The sequence below is a fragment of the Anoplopoma fimbria genome, chromosome 9, assembly GCF_027596085.1.
Source record: "Anoplopoma fimbria isolate UVic2021 breed Golden Eagle Sablefish chromosome 9, Afim_UVic_2022, whole genome shotgun sequence".
Taxonomy (NCBI): Eukaryota; Metazoa; Chordata; class Actinopteri; order Perciformes; family Anoplopomatidae; genus Anoplopoma; species Anoplopoma fimbria.
This window is the reverse complement of record NC_072457.1, coordinates 11,554,079-11,572,445: the sequence shown is the minus strand read 5'-3', so window position 1 is coordinate 11,572,445 and position 18,367 is coordinate 11,554,079. Positions and strand designations below refer to the sequence as shown.

At 37.9% G+C, this 18,367-nt stretch overlaps 2 protein-coding genes across 2 annotated transcripts in view; both read left to right on the top strand.

The window, feature by feature from the left end:
* The window catches only part of tbck (TBC1 domain containing kinase), a 42,868-nt gene extending 32,657 nt beyond the window's left edge, over positions 1 to 10,211 (top strand). Inside the window, exons 24-26 of the mRNA XM_054604134.1 lie at positions 589 to 752; positions 3,945 to 4,104; positions 8,859 to 10,211. Coding sequence (XP_054460109.1) covers positions 589 to 752; positions 3,945 to 4,104; positions 8,859 to 8,969 — 435 coding nt within the window. The 3' untranslated portion in view covers positions 8,970 to 10,211. The remainder of the gene's footprint in view (positions 1 to 588; positions 753 to 3,944; positions 4,105 to 8,858) is intronic.
* A 386-nt stretch (positions 10,212 to 10,597) lies between these two features.
* On the top strand, positions 10,598 to 17,469 carry LOC129095944 (polyunsaturated fatty acid lipoxygenase ALOX15B-like). Its single transcript, XM_054604558.1, has 14 exons — positions 10,598 to 10,750; positions 11,091 to 11,295; positions 11,454 to 11,535; positions 11,799 to 11,921; positions 12,030 to 12,133; positions 12,487 to 12,653; positions 12,787 to 12,930; positions 13,429 to 13,632; positions 13,818 to 13,904; positions 14,008 to 14,177; positions 15,533 to 15,654; positions 15,799 to 15,899; positions 16,572 to 16,742; positions 16,911 to 17,469. Exons 1-14 carry the CDS (start codon positions 10,598 to 10,600, stop codon positions 17,088 to 17,090), a joined length of 2,013 nt encoding a protein of 670 aa, XP_054460533.1. The 3' UTR covers positions 17,091 to 17,469.
* Positions 17,470 to 18,367: the final 898 nt, after the last annotated feature.

Sequence of the window (18,367 nt, the reverse complement as noted above, 5' to 3'; positions counted from 1 at the left end):
TTATCACAATGCATTTGTTTTTTTGTTTTTTTTGAAGGAACTTGGAAAATAAACTGTCACCATACTCCTTTTTTCACATTTAATGCTTAAAATGATTTCAGGGCATCTGGGAATCATAGAGGTATAACACCCATTGCAGTGACCAGGGTTCTGTCCACTGCAGCCTCGCCTCTGGCTCAGTGCTTTAATGAACCCATTTGGCAGCAAACATGGAAACTGGCAAAGGACCATATTCTAGTCACTGCTGCTGGTTGTCTGTTGTGCTCTCTGAGCTGTAATACTGAGTTAGTTTAACAAACTGTTTTTAAGGACGTTGTCAAATTTTGAAATAATACAGAGGAAATTTAGTTAACAGCTGGGATCGGCTCCAGCCCTCCCACGACTCTGAAAAGGATAAGCGGTTAAAGATGATGGATGGATAGAAGGCATTTAGGCCTAATCGCTGGTTTCTGGATTTTAAAGATGCAACAATATCAAAATTGACACTATTCTTTCTGTCATTTTACCATAATTACTTCATAAATTCTCTAAAAGCCAGCACCACACTTTTCTCCTTCAAATGATCTCCTGTTACCTCTTTTCTTGTAGTCTCGGGAGCCTCTTGGGCTGTGTGAGCTGAAAGCTGAAGTATCTCCAAGGATCTCGGCCGAGGACTTAATCGACCTCTGTGAGCTGTCGTTGGCCGGGCCCACCAAAAGGACCAAAGCCGGCAAGCCCAAAATCATCGCTGTTGACGTACGTAGTGTCGAGGAGTATCCTTACCATTTCAGAATTTTACCTGCCAGTCCTTTAAATGCTGACATTTTAACATTCAAATACATTGCGAAATATTTTCTGCTGAGCAAGAACAACAAATGTTCTGCTGACAAATTATTGGCAGTTCCAGAGAAGGTTGTTTTGAGAAGAATTTACTTCAGCCAAGCTTCTCTAACTTGAAGTTTTCTGATTCTAAGGAGGGTTTTAATCATTCAATTCTCAGTTAGCGAGATGCGACCCAGCTGTGTGTTGCTTTGATACACAGCTACTAGAAATGAAGTGTGTCCTACAACATGTCCAACCATGTCAGGAATCAAAAATGTTTATAGTTTTTCCGAACGGCTACACTTGAAGGTCGAGTGAAAAGCTGGCTGTCAGGTTAGAGGAGGGAGATGCAATACCCGCCTGTACTGTCTTTCCTGGAAGACATTCGTAGTGTTACGAGAGTTTGTACACATTAAAAGTGACAGGAAACGTTGTGTAAGGAATGAAAAAAGAGAGCTAAAGAGAAGTACGAACCCTGGCTTTTTTTTTCATCTTGTTAAGTGGGTATGAAATTATGTTATTGTTGACGTTGTAAAAGTGTAGGGGGAGGGGTTTCCGGCACTAATGACCATCCAACAAGTACTTCAGTATATTGGCAATTTTTTTCCTTCTAGACAGGAAAGGAAAAAAAGCATGAAAAGTGTTGTAATTAAAAACAGTTGGAGCTGGTAGAAGCATGATTTAACAATCCCTTTTATTATTTACAAACACCTTAAAAAGAACCCTAGAAAAGTATTTTGTCTTTTCCAGTCTAGTAGGCAGCAGCACAAGATTTTGGCATCAGAGGCATTCTGTTTTCAGTTTGTAGATCTAGTAATATTTACTAATGAGTATGGAGCAGGCTTTGGTTGAATACAGGTAAACAGTACATGTTGAGAACCCTCCGGCTATCGTCTGATGATGATTTTTTGGGTTTAAAATGTATATGTAAACTGACTACTTCTCTTAAGAGTCCAAGTTTTTAGCGGATGCCAGGTCCCTGTAAAAACTGTGATTTATGACTGCATGTTGGCTATGCTAGTCATTTATATCATGTCTGTACCTGTTTGGCACAAATGTGTCATATCTGTGCCTCATCTTTGCTGGTTTGGCATGTCAAACTGTGTTTACCTGATTGTTGATGAAGATACATTTTTTAATTAACTCAAAATGATTATTCTCAAGGTTAAAGACCCACAAACTAAATTTGCATTCAGTTGTATCTGTGCATGCATGAAACCTTTAACCTTTTTCCCACAGTGCCTCTGATTTATTGCTTACCTCTTGACTTGGTGCCTGCTTTTAACAGAAAGTTAAACAGTGAGATTCCCATCGAGGCAAGTAGGAGCAGATTCCGGGTGGATGATCTACTTTATGTCATGTGCTGCCAGAGTCTGCATTTTGCTAAACCGAAGTTTCCTCTTTTAAATGGAATTTTGTTTGTCGTGAGAGAATTCTTAAGTCTGGTTAATGTTTGAACAATCAGCTGCTAGCCACGACCAGCACATTTTAATGTAGAATGTAGTCGACATTGTTATTTAAAAGCTGCATACAAGAGTAGCTAATTTGTTAAGCTAAGCAGTAGGATACCTGAGTATATCAAGTAAAGAGTTTCTTCGTGACAGCTCACTGGGTGTACAGTATGTGTGCGTGCGTATGTGTGTGTGTGTTTACTGTCCAAAGGAAACCATGTATCTCCAGAAGTGGTAATTAAGATTCTTTTTTCAGGCAAAGTGTTCCTTCATGATTTGAGAGGGTTTTCCTGCTTCTTAAGACATATAAACAATTGAAAAAAACACATTTGATGAACTGATATTGTCAGAAAAGCATAAAATAAGGCTGTTTTTCTTTGTGAGATACGTTTTCTCATGCGACAGTATGCATTGATTGCTGTGCATACACACATTAATGTAGCTCTCCCATACAAACAAATTCCCTATAAATCCTTTAGATTACAAATGAAAATGTCTACTGCTTGCCACATTCAATAGCATCTTTATTAATCTTTTCGTAGCTCTGCACAAAATTACAATATTTCAGAAATAAATTATTTTTGCTTTTGCAGATGGGCAGTTTTTATTTATAACTAGGAGTGTATTTGCCCAGAGAAACCTGCCTCTACAAAATGCAGAGGACCCAAACTGAGCCTCACCCTTCAGATCAGTGGAATAGTAATTGTCTACGGGGTAAAAGAGCCATTAATCAATAGGGATAAGTGGTGGAGCAAGACTTGTAAATGTCAGTTCCTCTAGCCAAATTCCTACATGAGCGTCCTGATAGACAGAGGCTTCTCAGGCTAACACACATGGACAAAAGGGATTTGACCACTTTCACAGGATTTGGCAACCCTTGTTCACCTTTAGTGTGATCCTAGGCAAAGCTCTGTTGTGGGTTTCTGCGGTTACAAAAAGTGGATTAAATTCTGTGGATTCTCAGGACTATCTAGATTTGGCTGTCTAGGTACTTGGTGGTTATTCTCTGCTGTTAAAACAACTGGCCACTTGTATGTCCAAGGCTTAACATACCACATCAGGATTTGTCAGCACATGGATTATACGCTACGTTATGTAACACACTGACTATATATGTTCCTGTTGCAGCTGGTATGATTTTGTGAACATTATCATTTGATCGAGAAAGAAGCACCACTTGTCTTAAGATATGTAGCAATAATGGCAATAGCTACGCTCTCAGAAATAGGACAACCTCCTTTTCTCAAGAGTAATTATTCCATTACATGCTACTGTGGGGTTGTTAACTGTCCCTGTGCTGATACTTACTCAGTTTTTTAAGCAAATCCCCCACTAAGAAGCAGTCTTCTTCTTTTCTTTTCATTTCTTTGTATTTCTTTTCTTTATTTTTTCTCCTGCTGACTCCCTCATTACATATCATATCCTGTATCTCTATTATTCCTGCTCCTTCCCTTCAGTTGAAAGAGCTAGTTTTTCCCAAGCTTCTTAGATGCTTGTTGTATTGGACGCCATCCTGATAAGCAGTATAAGTTCTCTAATTAGTATATCATTGAACTGACTTGATATTGTTTAATTCTGTCGGTTTTATCCGTGTTGCTGAAGGGAATTACTGTAACATCTCGGCCTTTGGCTTTGATGTAAGGCAGGTCCCTTACCTTGTCAATGCTGTGCTCCTTAACCCCTCTGCTTTAGCTTCAGCAGAGGCCATATATCTGGCAGCATCAGCATTCCCTTCAGCACAGCGTTCAGCCCTGACGGTGAGCTGGTGCAGTGTCCTGCAACAGGAATCCTCCAGAACTACAGAGGACGTGTCATCGTGATCATTAGCCACGCCATGAAAAGTGCTGCTTTGGTGAGAAAGCAGTCAAACACACGCACACACACATACATACACACTATTTAAACTCTTTAATGTTAACTCCGATATATAAACCCAAGATGTTTATTAACTTAACTACAGTAGAGATGTCAAATACAAACACTTTATACTGTTGTCCAATAATGTTGCCTTTTGTAATATCTAAGGCAGACATGTTGGTACCAATATTGTTTGAACTTGCAATAGAAATATTGAGAGATCAGAAGTTATTGGAGGTGTGGTGCAGATAACCGATGGTAATCTTGTACTCCTAAAGATATTAAATTATCCTGTGGCACTTCTAAATCTCTAAATCTCTTTCCCAGTTTACTGTTTTAGCCATGCATATATATTATTATTTGCTTTAGATTGTATGAAAAGCTTCTCTTGCATTTCATTCTTGTTTTATAATTACACACACGCACACATGTTTCAGATCATCAAACTAATTTTAATATTAGACAAAGATAACCCGAGTAAATACAAAATGCAGTTTTTAAATGATGATTTCATTTATTAAGGGGGAAAAAGCTATCCAAACCTACCTGGCCCTATGTGAAAAAGTAATTGCCCCCCCTTGATAAATCATGAATGAACTGTGATTAACCACATTTTTTGGAAAGCTGAGTTCAATTCAACTAGCCACACCCAGGCTTGATTACTGCCAGACCTGTTGAATCAAGAAATCACTTAAATAGAACCTGTCTGACCAAGTGAAGTAGGTTAAAAGATCTCAAAAAGCAACACATCATGCCGTGATCTAAAGTAATTCAAGAACAGATGAGAAACAAAGTAATTGACATGTATCAGTCTGGAAAGGGTTACAAAGCCATTTCTAAGGCTTTGGGACTCCAGCGAACCACGTTGAGAGCCATTATCCACAAATGGAGAAGACTTGGAACAGTGGTGAACCTTACCAGGAGTGGCTGGCCAACCAAAATTACTCCAAGAGCCCATCGACGACTCATCCAGGAGGTCATAAAAGACCCCAGAACAACATCTAAAGAACTGCAGGCCTTACTTGCCTCAGTTAAGGTCAGTTTTCATGAATCAACAATAAGAAAGAGACTGGGCAAAAATGGCATCAATGGGAGAGTTCTAAGGCGAAAGCCACTGCTGACCAAAAAACACAAAGGCTCGTCTCACATTTGCCAAAGAAAACATCTTGATGATCCCCAAGACTTTTAGGCAAATATTCTGTGGACTGACCAGACAAAAGTTGAACTTTTTGGAAGGTGTGCGTCCTGTTACATCTGGCGTAAAACTAACACAGCATTTCTTAAAACCAACATCATACCAACAGTCAAACATGGTGGTGGTAGTGTGATGGTCTGGGGCTGCTTTGCAGCTTCAGGACCTGGACGACTTGCCATAGGTTTTGGAGTGGCCTAGTCAAAGTCCAGACTTAAATCCGATTGAGATGCTGTGGCATGACCTTAAACAAGCCGTTTATGCTCAAAAACCATTCAATGTGGCTGAATTAAAGCAATTCTACAAAGACGAGTGGGCCAAAATTCCTCCACAGCGATGTGAAAGACTCATTGCCAGTTATCGCAAACGCTTGATTGCAGTTGTTGCCGCCAAGGGTGGCACAACCAGTTATTAGGTTTAGGGGGCAATTACATTTTCACATAAGGCCAGGTAGGTTTGGATAGCTTTTTTCCCTAAATAAATGAAATCATCATTTAAAAACTGCATTTTGTATTTACTCGGGTTATCTTTGTCTAATATTAAAATTTGTTTGATGATCTGAAACATTTAAGTGTGAAGAATATGCAAAAAAAGAAAAAAATCAGGAAGGGGGCAAACACTTTTTCACAGCACTGTATATATATCCATATATAGTACAGGCTTTTAAATTAGCTGCTTTAGATTGTATTTAAAGCTTATCTTGCAGTTCATTTAAATACACACACATATATATATATATATATATGTATATATGTGTTTATGTGTATGTGTGTTTGTGTGTGTGTGTGTGTGTGTGTGTGTGTGTGTGTGTGTGTGTGTGTGTGTGTGTGTGTGTGTGTGTGTGTGTGTGTGTGTGTGTGTGTGTGTGTGTGTGTGTGTGTGTGCATATAAAACAGGGAAGGAAATTGAAAAGACTTTCCTCAAACAGCTATTCTGGTTGAGCTTTGGTTGGGTAAATGTATAGGTCTGATGAACAGAATAATAAAAACTGTGTCTTTGCCTCTTTTCTAAAAGACACTAGGACCTTAGCCAAGGCTGAAACCGGATTTTAAATAAATAATTTCAGAGCACAAAAATAACTTCAGCGTAACAGAACAGAAAACTATATTGATCATTAAATATTCTCCTTTTCTGCTTTCCTTGGAATAAATTAGCCAATCTTAAATAGAATAAAAAACTCAGCATGGATATTGCTTCAGGCAACATCCCAATTTAGAAAAGATGTCCTCCTTCCATATGTTGGAAAGTAAGAGAGGGAAATAAGTAGTTCTCCTTAATTGAAGAGACATGAGTCCTAGATTTTTTTTAGGGAGCAGCAGAAAGATATCAGATTCTACCCTGGTTAAAAATAACCGTAACAGAGAGTAATGGAAGAGTTTTTGTGCAGATAGACTGAAGTGTAAATAAAGCTGTTTGTAAGATGTTTGTGGCTCATGTAACAAAACGTGGTTGTAGCTCGACTATTTTGCAAAGCAAATACAAAATCTGAGTTGTTTTACGGAATAAGTGTACAATCTTCATCATCATACTTTGAGACAAGTATGATGACTAACCCCCCCCCCCCATCCACTGTGACCAACCCCACACTTGAACTTCCACATCTGAGGTTCAACCTCAGTAATTCATCAGACCTTTCAGTCATGCAGGTCACAAAATTAAAGGTCAATAAAAGGACTCAATTGTGCTTAAATGCCATCCACATCTTTGTGCACCAGACCAGTGGCATTATCATTAACTCTGGGGCAAAGAAATGAATGCACCTTCTGTGCTCAGGCTTTACTGTAGACCTTTAACATTTAAAAAACATTGGCATTCACAAGTAAGCCCGATTCTTCATGCTCTGTTTTTGTTTTATTCAGTTTATTGAATCTGAGTTTTTTGAACTGTACTTCTAAAACTCTTGAGTGTGTGAGCAACAACCCACGCAGACAAAGTATGCATTTTCTTTGGTTTTGTTTCTTTGTGATGAACACATGAATAAAATTAGATAAATGACTCAGGTAAATTAATCATTACAGTTTTTCAGAGGGATTATTTTTGTACATAAATTGTTGCTGGGTTTCACTCCGCATTTTTCAAAATTTTTCCATGACCTTTATTTGTTGGACAAAATACAACTCTATCCCAATAAGTAGTTCTTGAAGTCCTGTGACCTTGCGTATTTCATAGAATAACTCCAGCCACCTCCAACCTGAGCAGAGCTCTAATCCAAAAAGCCAAAATAACTGAAGACACTTGAGGGTGGTCAGGGACTTTTAGGGCAATCTCACACATTTTGGATGTTTTATTTGTTAACATAGAATAACTCACAATTTTGCCCTGAGATCATCTGTAAAGATTGACTGATTTTGTTGAAATTCTACTTCCAGTTTTCAGTGTTGATATTTTTCTTTTTGGAAGGTGATGTACCATTGAAATACATTCAACAAAAAGCGTCCTCGTTGGTTAGGAACTCCCTGGAACTCCTATCTGGAGATAGGGGAGAATTAAGTATCAAGATATTAATGATATTCTTCAAATATATCAATGTATATGACAATTTCGTGAATATACGCGAAATCCCATGTAAAGCAATCAAGACTATGTTCAGTCCGATGTGTCCCTCTTTAAGGCATACATCACACAAAAGTCTTAGTACTACAATATAAATGCTTCAGTAACTTAGTTATTTATTTAAATCACTACTCGCTTAAAATAATTTTGGACAACATAATTTTGTATCATAATATTGTATCACAATACATTTCCACTAATAGTCATTAAGCATTCATTTTGAATGGCCAGACATAGCTGTACATTGTGAATAAAGATGAACAACCAGGCAGAAGATTAGAAAATAAGGCAAAATCAGGGAATCTTTAATGGACCAAAAATAGGTGTGTTTTTTTCTCCCCTAACATTTAATTAAGGCTATTCATCTAAAGTTAAGTTAAACTCCTGATGAATGACAAATATGTTCATTAATGAATTTGTCAGTTTGTGTGTAATAACAGTTGTGTTTTGATAAAATCTTACAATCCCATCCAGAGGTTTCATATTCAGATAGCTACAGTAAATACAGAGGGTTATTTTATCAACACTGAGTCCAAAAAAAAGTCATTGAGAAAAGTCTTAGAGGCAGGTTCACACCAGACAAGTTCCTCTTCTCATTACTTCCTCAAACTGTGTTTGCTCCGACACGTACCCGATACATTATGCAATACGTTGAGTTCAGTTATTTACATTTATTTATATAGGGACCATGTACAAAAAAACAATAATCTTAAAAAAGAGAAAAGATGCTTTGTACCAGATTTAAATACTAACTCATTTCGACCCCTGGGCAGGTGAAAGGAAACAATGAAACCCACACACACAACATTGCACATACGTCAATGTTTTTCCTAAGAACCGTGATTGTGTAAAGATTTTGTTTGTCATTTGTTGCAACTGCAATAGTTAACTCAAGGAAACCGCACAATTATGTTTGAGTCGTTAGACGTCAGGAATAAGTGCACTTACTAAAGGGAGAAAAAAAAGAACTGCCTTACACATTTCTTCTTTTTTTTTCCTCCCAGTTTGCAGCACACCTGGTCAGGGTGAATTTTCAACGGGTTTGTATCCTGGATGGAGGAATCAACAAGTTGAAGCCCACTGGACTCCTGACTGTCCCCTCCCCTCAGATCTGACCCCGTATCTCGGCTTCACACTAACTAAATGGACCAGTGTATAATGGATTTTGAGCTCAAATTGAAGCAAAGAAACAAATTTAAAATTTATTTAGTTTCACATTCAAATCAAACTGTGGTGCAAAATGAAAAACTTCATTGTAATCCACTTTGTCTGAAACAACTGCTATGTGTTGTAGTTGCTTTGCACTGATAAAATTGATCTGTCTGTGACAAATATTAATATCTTGATGTATGTCAACCTGTCTGTTCTGGTCCAGTTGATCTAAGGAACTGTGTTGTATACGCGGTGGTCACTTTATGAGGTGCACTAGTTCAATCCGTGGCAATCCACTCCAATAGTTCTGCCATAAATTCTACTTTTATGTCTATGATGTTCACTGAAAGAAAGTTGTTATGTTTTAGCATTGACTAAGCCATAGTTGGTGGTGTTGTACCTGATGTTACCTGTATTTCAACAAAACTGAACATTATAAGCTTTGCAGAGGTAAAATATATGGCAGAGCTGTTTTATTAAATTGCATTAGATTGTACATGTTTACTAAATGAAGTGGCCACTGAGTGTATGTTTGTGTTAGAAACAATAAAAATAAGTCAGTGATTTGTGCATTTGGTGATTTAATAACTTTGCCTTTACCTTGTTTAAATGCCACTGAATTGTCTATACTAGGTATTGTACTGTATGTATTTGTTATGCCATAGAAATTGGGTTTTTTTTATGTTTCAGTTTTAATAAAACTATCTGAAGAATAATCTGGATAAACAGTGTAGGTGAATGTTTAGTTTGTTGTTTTATAGTGTCCTTAATTGACTTTGATGGCTTCACATTTAACGGGCGGCTGTGGCGTAGTGGAGAGCAAGGTAGTTCTCCATTCAGAGGATCGGTGGTTCAATACCCGGCTTCGGCAGTCGATGTGTCCTTGGGCAAGACAGAGTTAACCCCAAGTTGCTCCCGAAGGCTTGCCATCGGTGTGGACTGGATGTTGTATGAATGTTAGTTAGAGTCTGATGGTGGCACCTTGCATGGTAGCCTGTCATCAGTGTGTGAATGGGTGAATGATATGCAATATACTACTGATTGTAAGTCGCTTTGGATAAAAGCGTCTGCTAAATGACTGTAATGTAATGTAACTGTTAACAAACTGGTTTGTCTTGCATGATGTCTTAAAACATCCTTATTTGGTAATCTTCCTGTGGTTTCATGCAGAAAGTGTTCATACATGTCCAACATTCCATCACCAGACATGCCTAGTTACTATTGATACTGACTGGACACTCCCACAAAACTGTTTGCATAAAAAGAGGAATTAGAGTTGATAACTTTTATCAAGAGAGCATTTCATCAGAAGAGCTTCTTGGTTTCATAAACAGGTAAGAGAGAGACGCTTCATGAAATTATTTCAACGACTAGACTCTCACAGATAGATGGGTGAGAAAAAACATTTATATTTTTTCTCTCCCATATATATTTATATATATAATATCTTTTGCCAATGCAATTTGTATTGTAATACCAGTATGTTAGAGTTTTTTGCACCAAGGTTAATCTGGTAAAATTTAACCTGATCAGTTCTAAGAATGGTTATTTTTATCTCCCAACCAGGAGTCCTCTGCTTGCCAGTGTGAAAATGGTGAATTATACAGTGACCGTATCCACTACCAATCTCGCTGCTGCCTCCACTTTGAACAATGTCTTCATTAAGCTGGTGGGCACTGATGGGGAGAGCGAAAGCACCTGGCTCGTAAGCCTCAAAGGGGCTTTAACTTTCATGAGAGGAGCAGTAAGTCTGAAATTTCCTCTAAATGTATAACACTCTTCTTCAACTTCAGATTATTATATCAAATATCAATTTCGAGAAGCTGATGTCAACCCTTGTCAACTCAGACTCATGTGTGCAGCAACAGGTTATGTGCTGCTCTGTAACTCTTTAACTTACGTCCACAAAGATGACCAAAGCAACAAAAAATCTTCATTATGAGCTTGCAGTGTATATATTTTATTTTGACCCCTTCTACATTCAGTATTGCACGCTAAGTAGCGGGATGTTACAGCTCAGTTCTTGGTTATCAAATACACTTTTATCTTGCATGAATGTCAACCCATTGCTGTCATTACTCCAGGTGTCCAGTTTTACCGTGTGCTGCCCAGTCTCCATTGGAAAGCTGGTCCTGATAGAGATACAAAAAGCGTATTTCCCACTCTTCCTTGAAGACTTTTGGTTCCCTGCCAAGGTGGAAGTGAAATCCCCTGAGGGTGACACCTACAACTTTCCCATCTACCGCTGGATCACTGACAGTGATGTGCACCGCTTCAGAGAGGCAACAGGTTTGTGTAATTTTGACTATGACATCTTGTTCACTGTTCACTGACCACAGAACACATAAAAGAAGGAAAATCTGGTTTATACGGAGGCTGGAGTAAATTCATGCTAACATGCTGTATTTATCAACAATTTAAAACCTTGTTATTCTTTCTTCCTCAAGCTCTGACAGTTTTTGAAGACAACCATCATCTTGGCAGGTACAGTCGGGAGCAGGAGCTGCAGCAGCGAGAGAAAGACTATCGGTGAGCAATCAGAGCTTATACACTTCATAACTTTATGCACCCAAAAACTAACATTCTTCTACACCCTTTTGGGTAAAAATATTCATTATAAATTCACCACAATATGACAATGTTACACCTGCCAGGGTTTATTGAAATGTGTTTTGCAAAATTGCAATATTGAAATCAAGTTGAGTACATTATGCTTACATACTAAATGAGTATACTGCCATCAGTATCAGTGCAAAGTTCTTCATTACTCTGCTCTTCTCTATTTTTTCCAGCTGGGATGTGTATGTAGAGGGAATACCTCACTGCATAAAGGCAGAGGACCCTCTTTCTCTGCCTTGTGAGGTCCGCTTCTCCTTCACCAAGACCACGGAGTTTCTCTACACAGCATCCACTGGGTGAGTCAGATTTGTCATTCTGTCAGATATTTATCTATGTAACTGTACCTCCCTACGAAAATGATTTAAGGCATAATAATAAAGTTAATCTATGCTTTTATTCTCTAGGCTGGCTGAGCTGCAACTGAAGGGACTCTCTAATTCCAAGGAGAACTGGTCTGATATTGATGCTATCGATGGTGTGTTCTGCTGCAAACGGACAGACATATCAGGTACTATCACTGTAGTTTAATGAAATACTAGATACTGTATGCATGATAGTACGTTCAACTGTGTTCATTCAGATATACATAATGCTAGCTTAAACATGTTATAATTGTTTTTCTTATTTGGCTGAATAAACAGGCATTGTTTAACAGTATTTAATTGCATACAATAAAGAGATGACTTTGAAACTATAAACAGTGTCCAACGATTTCTGTGACTGCAATCTGTGTAACACAATGTTTCTGGCTTTCCAGTTTAACGTGCAGTGTGAAGTTAAGCTGATAATTGTGATAGAGTAAGATTTTCCAGGCCAAAGTTTGAAATACAATGAAATTCAACTCTGGTTTTTTTTTTCCAGAATATGTCCAGAAACATTGGAAGGAGGACGCTTTTTTTGGATACCAGTTTCTAAACGGTGTCAACCCCATTTTGATCCGACAATGTTCAACCCTTCCCGATATCTTTCCTGTCAGTGATGACATGGTCTCCCTCAGTGGTCAGTGTAGCTTGGCAGAGGAAATGAAGGTGAATGTCTTGACTTTGATGGATCTTAGAGTAATTTTTTTTACATTTACTTATGTTCAATTTGTATAAATAATATTCACACTGTTTCCATGTGAGCAAAATTGTTTCTCATCCTCACTAAAATTAAATACAGAAAGGCAACATATTCCTGTGTGACTACAAGCGTTTGGAAGGACTGAAACCAAACACCATCAACGGAAAGAAACAGTACTTGATGGCTCCCCTGGTCCTGCTCCACAGAACACCTGATGATGAGCTGATGCCAGTTGCGATTCAGGTGAGATTAACACTCGAATGGCACATTATGAGAAAAAAGAAGTGTTTGATTGTAGTGATGCCTCTTCCAGGACGGACATGCATGCAATACTATAGATGCCATATATACAGAGAAGACAGAAATATATTTAGTTAAATTGCACAAATAGACTGCAAACGTATATGAAGAATGTCGATCAGGCATAAAACTATATTTAAAGTATTTTCATTGCAATTGCAAGATTGCCTCCCTTTTCTCTTCGTCAAAGACATGTTAATTTAGGCATTAGAGCATTGAAGTCTTTAAGACTGAGGAAAGTAGGGCTTCTGTTCTCAAATTTAACCTGGGACCTGGGATCCAAAGAAATTATGAATTATGAGATCAACAGAGTATCTTACTGAATGGCAGATGAAACCTGTAGTAAACAAACAACAATTGCATAAATCCCTAAACATTGACCACCACTGGTAATAGATTGTTTGGATTTGATGAACCACACCTCCCTTACTTCTCCTGCAGCTGAAGCAGACTCCAGCAGATGACAACCCCATCTTCTTTCCTACTGACTCTGAGTACGACTGGTTGATTGCCAAGATTTTTGTGAGAAGTGCAGATTTCAACGAGCACCAACTCAATACTCATCTGCTGCGCACTCATTTGCTGGCTGAAGTTTTTGCAGTGTCACTGCTGCGCAACGTGCCCATGGTGCATCCACTGTACAAGGTAACTAAAAGAAAGAATACTGACCTTTTATTGTAATTAATATTTTTTCAATTTGATGATTTTAGTGTCTTTCAAAGTTGATGAATCATAATGTTTTAGTCTGTATATACTTTCACACTGCTAAATGGTTTAGAAGCATCAAGATTTGTGCTTTGAAGTTAACAGAGTTTTCCTCTTTCTCTCAGCTCCTTGTACCTCACACTCGCTACACCCTGCAGATCAACTACTTAGCTCGAAATCTTCTAATATCTGAAAGTGGAGTCTTCTCAAAGGTACAAAAAGCCAAATGCCTAAATCCCCCCCAATTTATTTTTTGAAAATCATGGACATTATTAATCTCTAACTATAATCCTTACATTTTTGACTGTTTCCTAGTTTGCATCTTCTGGTGGAGAGGGTATGAAGACACTCCTGAAGAGATCTCTTTCCTCACTGACCTACAGCTCCCTCTGCATACCGGACGACATTGCTGAGCGTGGAATGGAGGCTGTACCAAACTTCTACTACAGGGATGATGGACTCAAGCTCTGGGATATCATCCACAGGTAGTACAGGTGTCCTGATATTAGAAAACAAAAGCTCTTAATCCTCTCTTCTAGCTAGCTTTTCATTCTCTTATGGTCAGTTGGTTTCTTATAAAGGATCAGTCTAGCTGCAACATGTGTGGAGGGTTTTCCCGTTCTTTTGCCCTAAACAAACATTTCTTTTTATAAAGTATTTCTGTTAGTCCATCTGAATGCAATTTCCACTGAACAGTTTGTGTTGAAACATGTTCTCTAAAGCAATCATCAGAGGCATTTCTGCAAATCAGATTGACAGTGCCTTAAAATATGACAAAACAGTAGATGAGTGTTCTGCCTCTTGATTGAGTAGATTGGTAGTTGGCTATGATTTTTTTTTTTTAAACAAGCTTGAACTATTTCGATTGTGAAACTCTGCGAGATTAGGGAAGGGACATCCCTACCCTTCAACATTGACGATGTCAGTTTCAATAAAAAGCAATCATTAGTTTGGTTAACACAAAGGAGGAAGGTGATGTCTGAATGTAATCATTTGTATTATGGCAGATCACACTGTACTGAAATGACAGATTGCAAAATATCCAAATCTTTTGAGGTTTAGTTAAAGATATAATTCAACACATATAGAGATTTTTTTAGACGTTTTTACTTTCTCGCCATGTGTTGACCAGGAGATGAGAAGATCAATACCACTCTCATGTTTGTGTATTAAATATGCAATGAAGAGGCGACTATCCTAGCTCAGCACAAAGACTGGAAGATCTTTCAAAATATAAAAAAAAAAGCCTCCCAATACCTCTAATGCACCTTAATTAACATCATTTTAAATTGTTTGTTTAATACTGGTTATTTGTCATAACTGTGAGGTTGCCAGAGAGTCAGGAGACTCCAGAGAGACTCCAATAATAAGATGCTCCATGTATCTATTTTCTTCTGTTTGTGTTTGGTTTAAATAAAATAGAAACAATGTGTCCATAATCAATTTTAGAGGTGTTGGTAGATATATTTGAACTATTAAGCTAGCCAGCCTGACTGTTTCCAGTCTTTATGCTAAGCTAAGCTTATTGCCACCAGGTTATAGTCTATATCTATACTTAACGCACAAATATGAGTATGGTAGTGATCTTCTCATCTCACTCTCAACAAGAGGGACAACAGGCATGTTTCTGAAGGTGTCACACTATTTTTTTATAATTGTGTGATCCACTTTGTTGAATAGGCTATTGCACCAAATTCTTAAAAAGAACAGACCTGATCATTCTTAAGAGATGGCCTTAAAGTGTCATACAAAATAAAGTCTTATTACTGCAGTGTGTATTAAAAAAATGCAGAATTCAACTGGGAATGTGTTTAACAGAACTTATCCACATTTCTGAAAGGTTTGTGAAAGGAGTGCTGAGCTTCTACTACAAGAATGACGCTGAGGTCCAGAAAGACTCAGAACTGCAGAAGTGGATTTTGGACATTTTTGAACATGGATTCCTTTCCCAAGCCGGCACAGGTGGGCTTAAAGACAGGCTCAGTCTTAATTATGATACATTTATGCACATTTATTAACCATTATATGAGCCTATTGCAAACAGAAGTCAAACTTTAATTTTCCATCTAGACATTTAAAATGCAGTTTATTCCCTCTAATTCTCAGGAATTCCCCAGAGCTTTACAACCCTGGCCGAGTTGGTCAAGTTTGTCACCATGGTAATCTTCACTGGCTCAGGACAGCACTCAGCTGTGAACACTGGACAGGTAAGGACTTTTAATTCAGTTATAATAATGCTATTTTTGTGGAATGGGTTCAGGAGGTTTTGACTGTTAACAAGTCTTGGTTATCAAATAAACAAGAGTCCACAGCCATGCTAGCAGGTTTGTGAGGCTGCTCTTTGGCACGATGATGCTTGAGCTGAATACAACAAATGCTAACATACTCACAATGTTAATGCTATCATGCTGACCTTTAGCAGGTATAATGCTTATAAGATCACAATCTTTGTTTACCATGTTAACATGCAAACATCAGCAAGCGCTTTCTAAACAGCAAAAAACAAAAAGCACAGCTGAGGCTGAGAGGAATATCATTCGTATTGAATTTGGTCATAAGACTGATGAAAAGTCATAGGATCACCAAAGTTATTATAGTTCATCCTGAGGTAAACATGAATGTCTGAACCAAATTTAATGACGACCTAGCTTAAAGTTGTCGAGACATTACTCTGAAAACAAAGAATGTTATCCTCATGGTGGGGCTATAGAAAATAAATCAGTGGATCACCAAAGTCATTTTCGGGTCATCCACTTGGGACCACAAATGTCTTTGTTCCAATCCGATATTTCAGTGTGGACCAAAGTAGAAGACAGGCTGACATGGCATAGCTTCAAACAGTATTTATCAGTCATCTGTCAATCATTCATTCATCACAGTTTGACTATGGTGGCTGGATGCCCAACACTCCCATCTCCCTACAACAACCTCCACCAACCACAAAGGGGACAACAAGTGAGGCCACGATGCTGCAGACATTTCCTGATGTCAACACAACGGCTCAGGGAATGTCCGTCATGTGGCTACTCAGCAGGCAGTCCAGTGACATGGTAAGTGCCCAATACTTTAATCACATAAATCAAATTCATGTTCAAGTTGTTTAAATCAATAGGTCATTAGAGTCCTGCTAACTAAAACTGTACATTACTGTTTATTGCCAAAAGTCTGTTTTTAAACATTCTAAAAACATTTTTTAAATGTATCATTGATGTCATCAGGTCCCTCTTGGACAGTACCCAGAGGAACATTTTAGTGAGAAGATTCCCTGCAAGCTGATAAAGGATTTTCAAGGAGAGCTTGAAGTATTAAGTGCAGCCATCAAAGCCAGAAACAAGAATCTGGAGGTCCCATACACATACATGGATCCAACGGTGGTCGAAAATAGCGTGGCCATTTGAATATCAGAAGGTGTGACCTCCACAGATGTCGTCCAAATTCAGCTTCATATTGACAAAAGTGAGAAAGGGGAGAACTGCATGTTCTGTTTTTTAGTGGAAAGAAAAACTGCTTGTGATTGATGTATGCTTATTGATTTTACCGTGGTAAAAATGCAGTTTTAAGCCACATCTTAAGTCTTCTTGGTTCTTCAATGAATATTCAGGGCAGGTAATCAAAATACATTTGCAATTGTGTCAATTTGCTTTGCTTTTTCTTTGTCAACAAAAGAATGATTTTATCTAATATTTTTTCTGGGAATACTCTACAGCATATGTGTTGTGTTGTAGCTTTTTACTGCTAATTCATCAACAGTCTGTTCTCTATGTGAGCCTCTTTGTTCTTTGCCAATTGAGCTACAGAACAATAAATATATTTTTGTAAAACATAATGAAAAATATTTCTATAACTAGTATAAGCTCTGTTTTGTCATCAGAAGCAACTTTCAGTCAAGCATCTTTCAGTTAACTTTATGTTCTAAAGAAACAAAATCAAACATTCTCCATATTATCATGAAATTAATTTGGTTTATGTGCTATTTAAATCACAGCAAAGCCCTAAATTAAACACAATGCCAAACAAATAATGATTCAAAATGTAACTTCTTAATGATTTGTCTCTATATTCAACACATTCTTCACTTTATAGAAAGTTGATCTAATGTTGTTGTGTGTGGGGTAACTTATTTGTGTGAAATTCTGAAATTCATTCTTTGTCCATAATACGTGTGCTACATTCATATGACTTGTAGTGGTTGTCTTTGCCAAATAAAGGTACTGAAATAGTTATCTGCACTGTGTTTGCAATTATCAGAACAACCCTGACCTTCATCATCGATTCAGGTGCAAAGAAATTGACTTAATTCTAAAAATAATTGGGTTTGCGATTATTAACTGTGCCTGCATTTTTGCTACCACTGGTTGTGCATCCGCCCTCAAATGAAGCACAGAAACTCTCACTTTCTCTTTGCCTGTTTGTAGGAGTCAAAAATGTCTGTGTTCTGCCCCACCTCTCTTGGAAAGCTGTTGCAGATTGAGATGACAAAAAAAGTATCCCCCCCCCTGTTCCCATAAGACACCTGGTTTCCTTGCAAGGTGAAAGTAAAGTCCCAGTAGGAAGTCATCTAAACTTTCCCATCTACCGCTGTATCGCTGACAGCGAGCACCTGCTCCAGAAAGTAAAAGGGTTTTGGGGAACTTTACTTGTCTATTACATTATATCGGGCTGTTTACACTTTAAT

What these genes read in the sequence shown, in the direction of transcription:
- LOC129095944 (XM_054604558.1), top strand. Translation starts at nt 10,598, where the DNA reads ATGGTGAATTATACAGTGACCGTATCCACTACCAATCTCGCTGCTGCC. An exon ending in CAAACGGACAGACATATCAG is followed by an intron (nt 12,134 to 12,486) that starts GTACTATCACTG and finishes TTTTTTTTCCAG; the next exon opens with AATATGTCCAGAAACATTGG. An exon ending in TGGTGCATCCACTGTACAAG is followed by an intron (nt 13,633 to 13,817) that starts GTAACTAAAAGA and finishes TCTTTCTCTCAG; the next exon opens with CTCCTTGTACCTCACACTCG.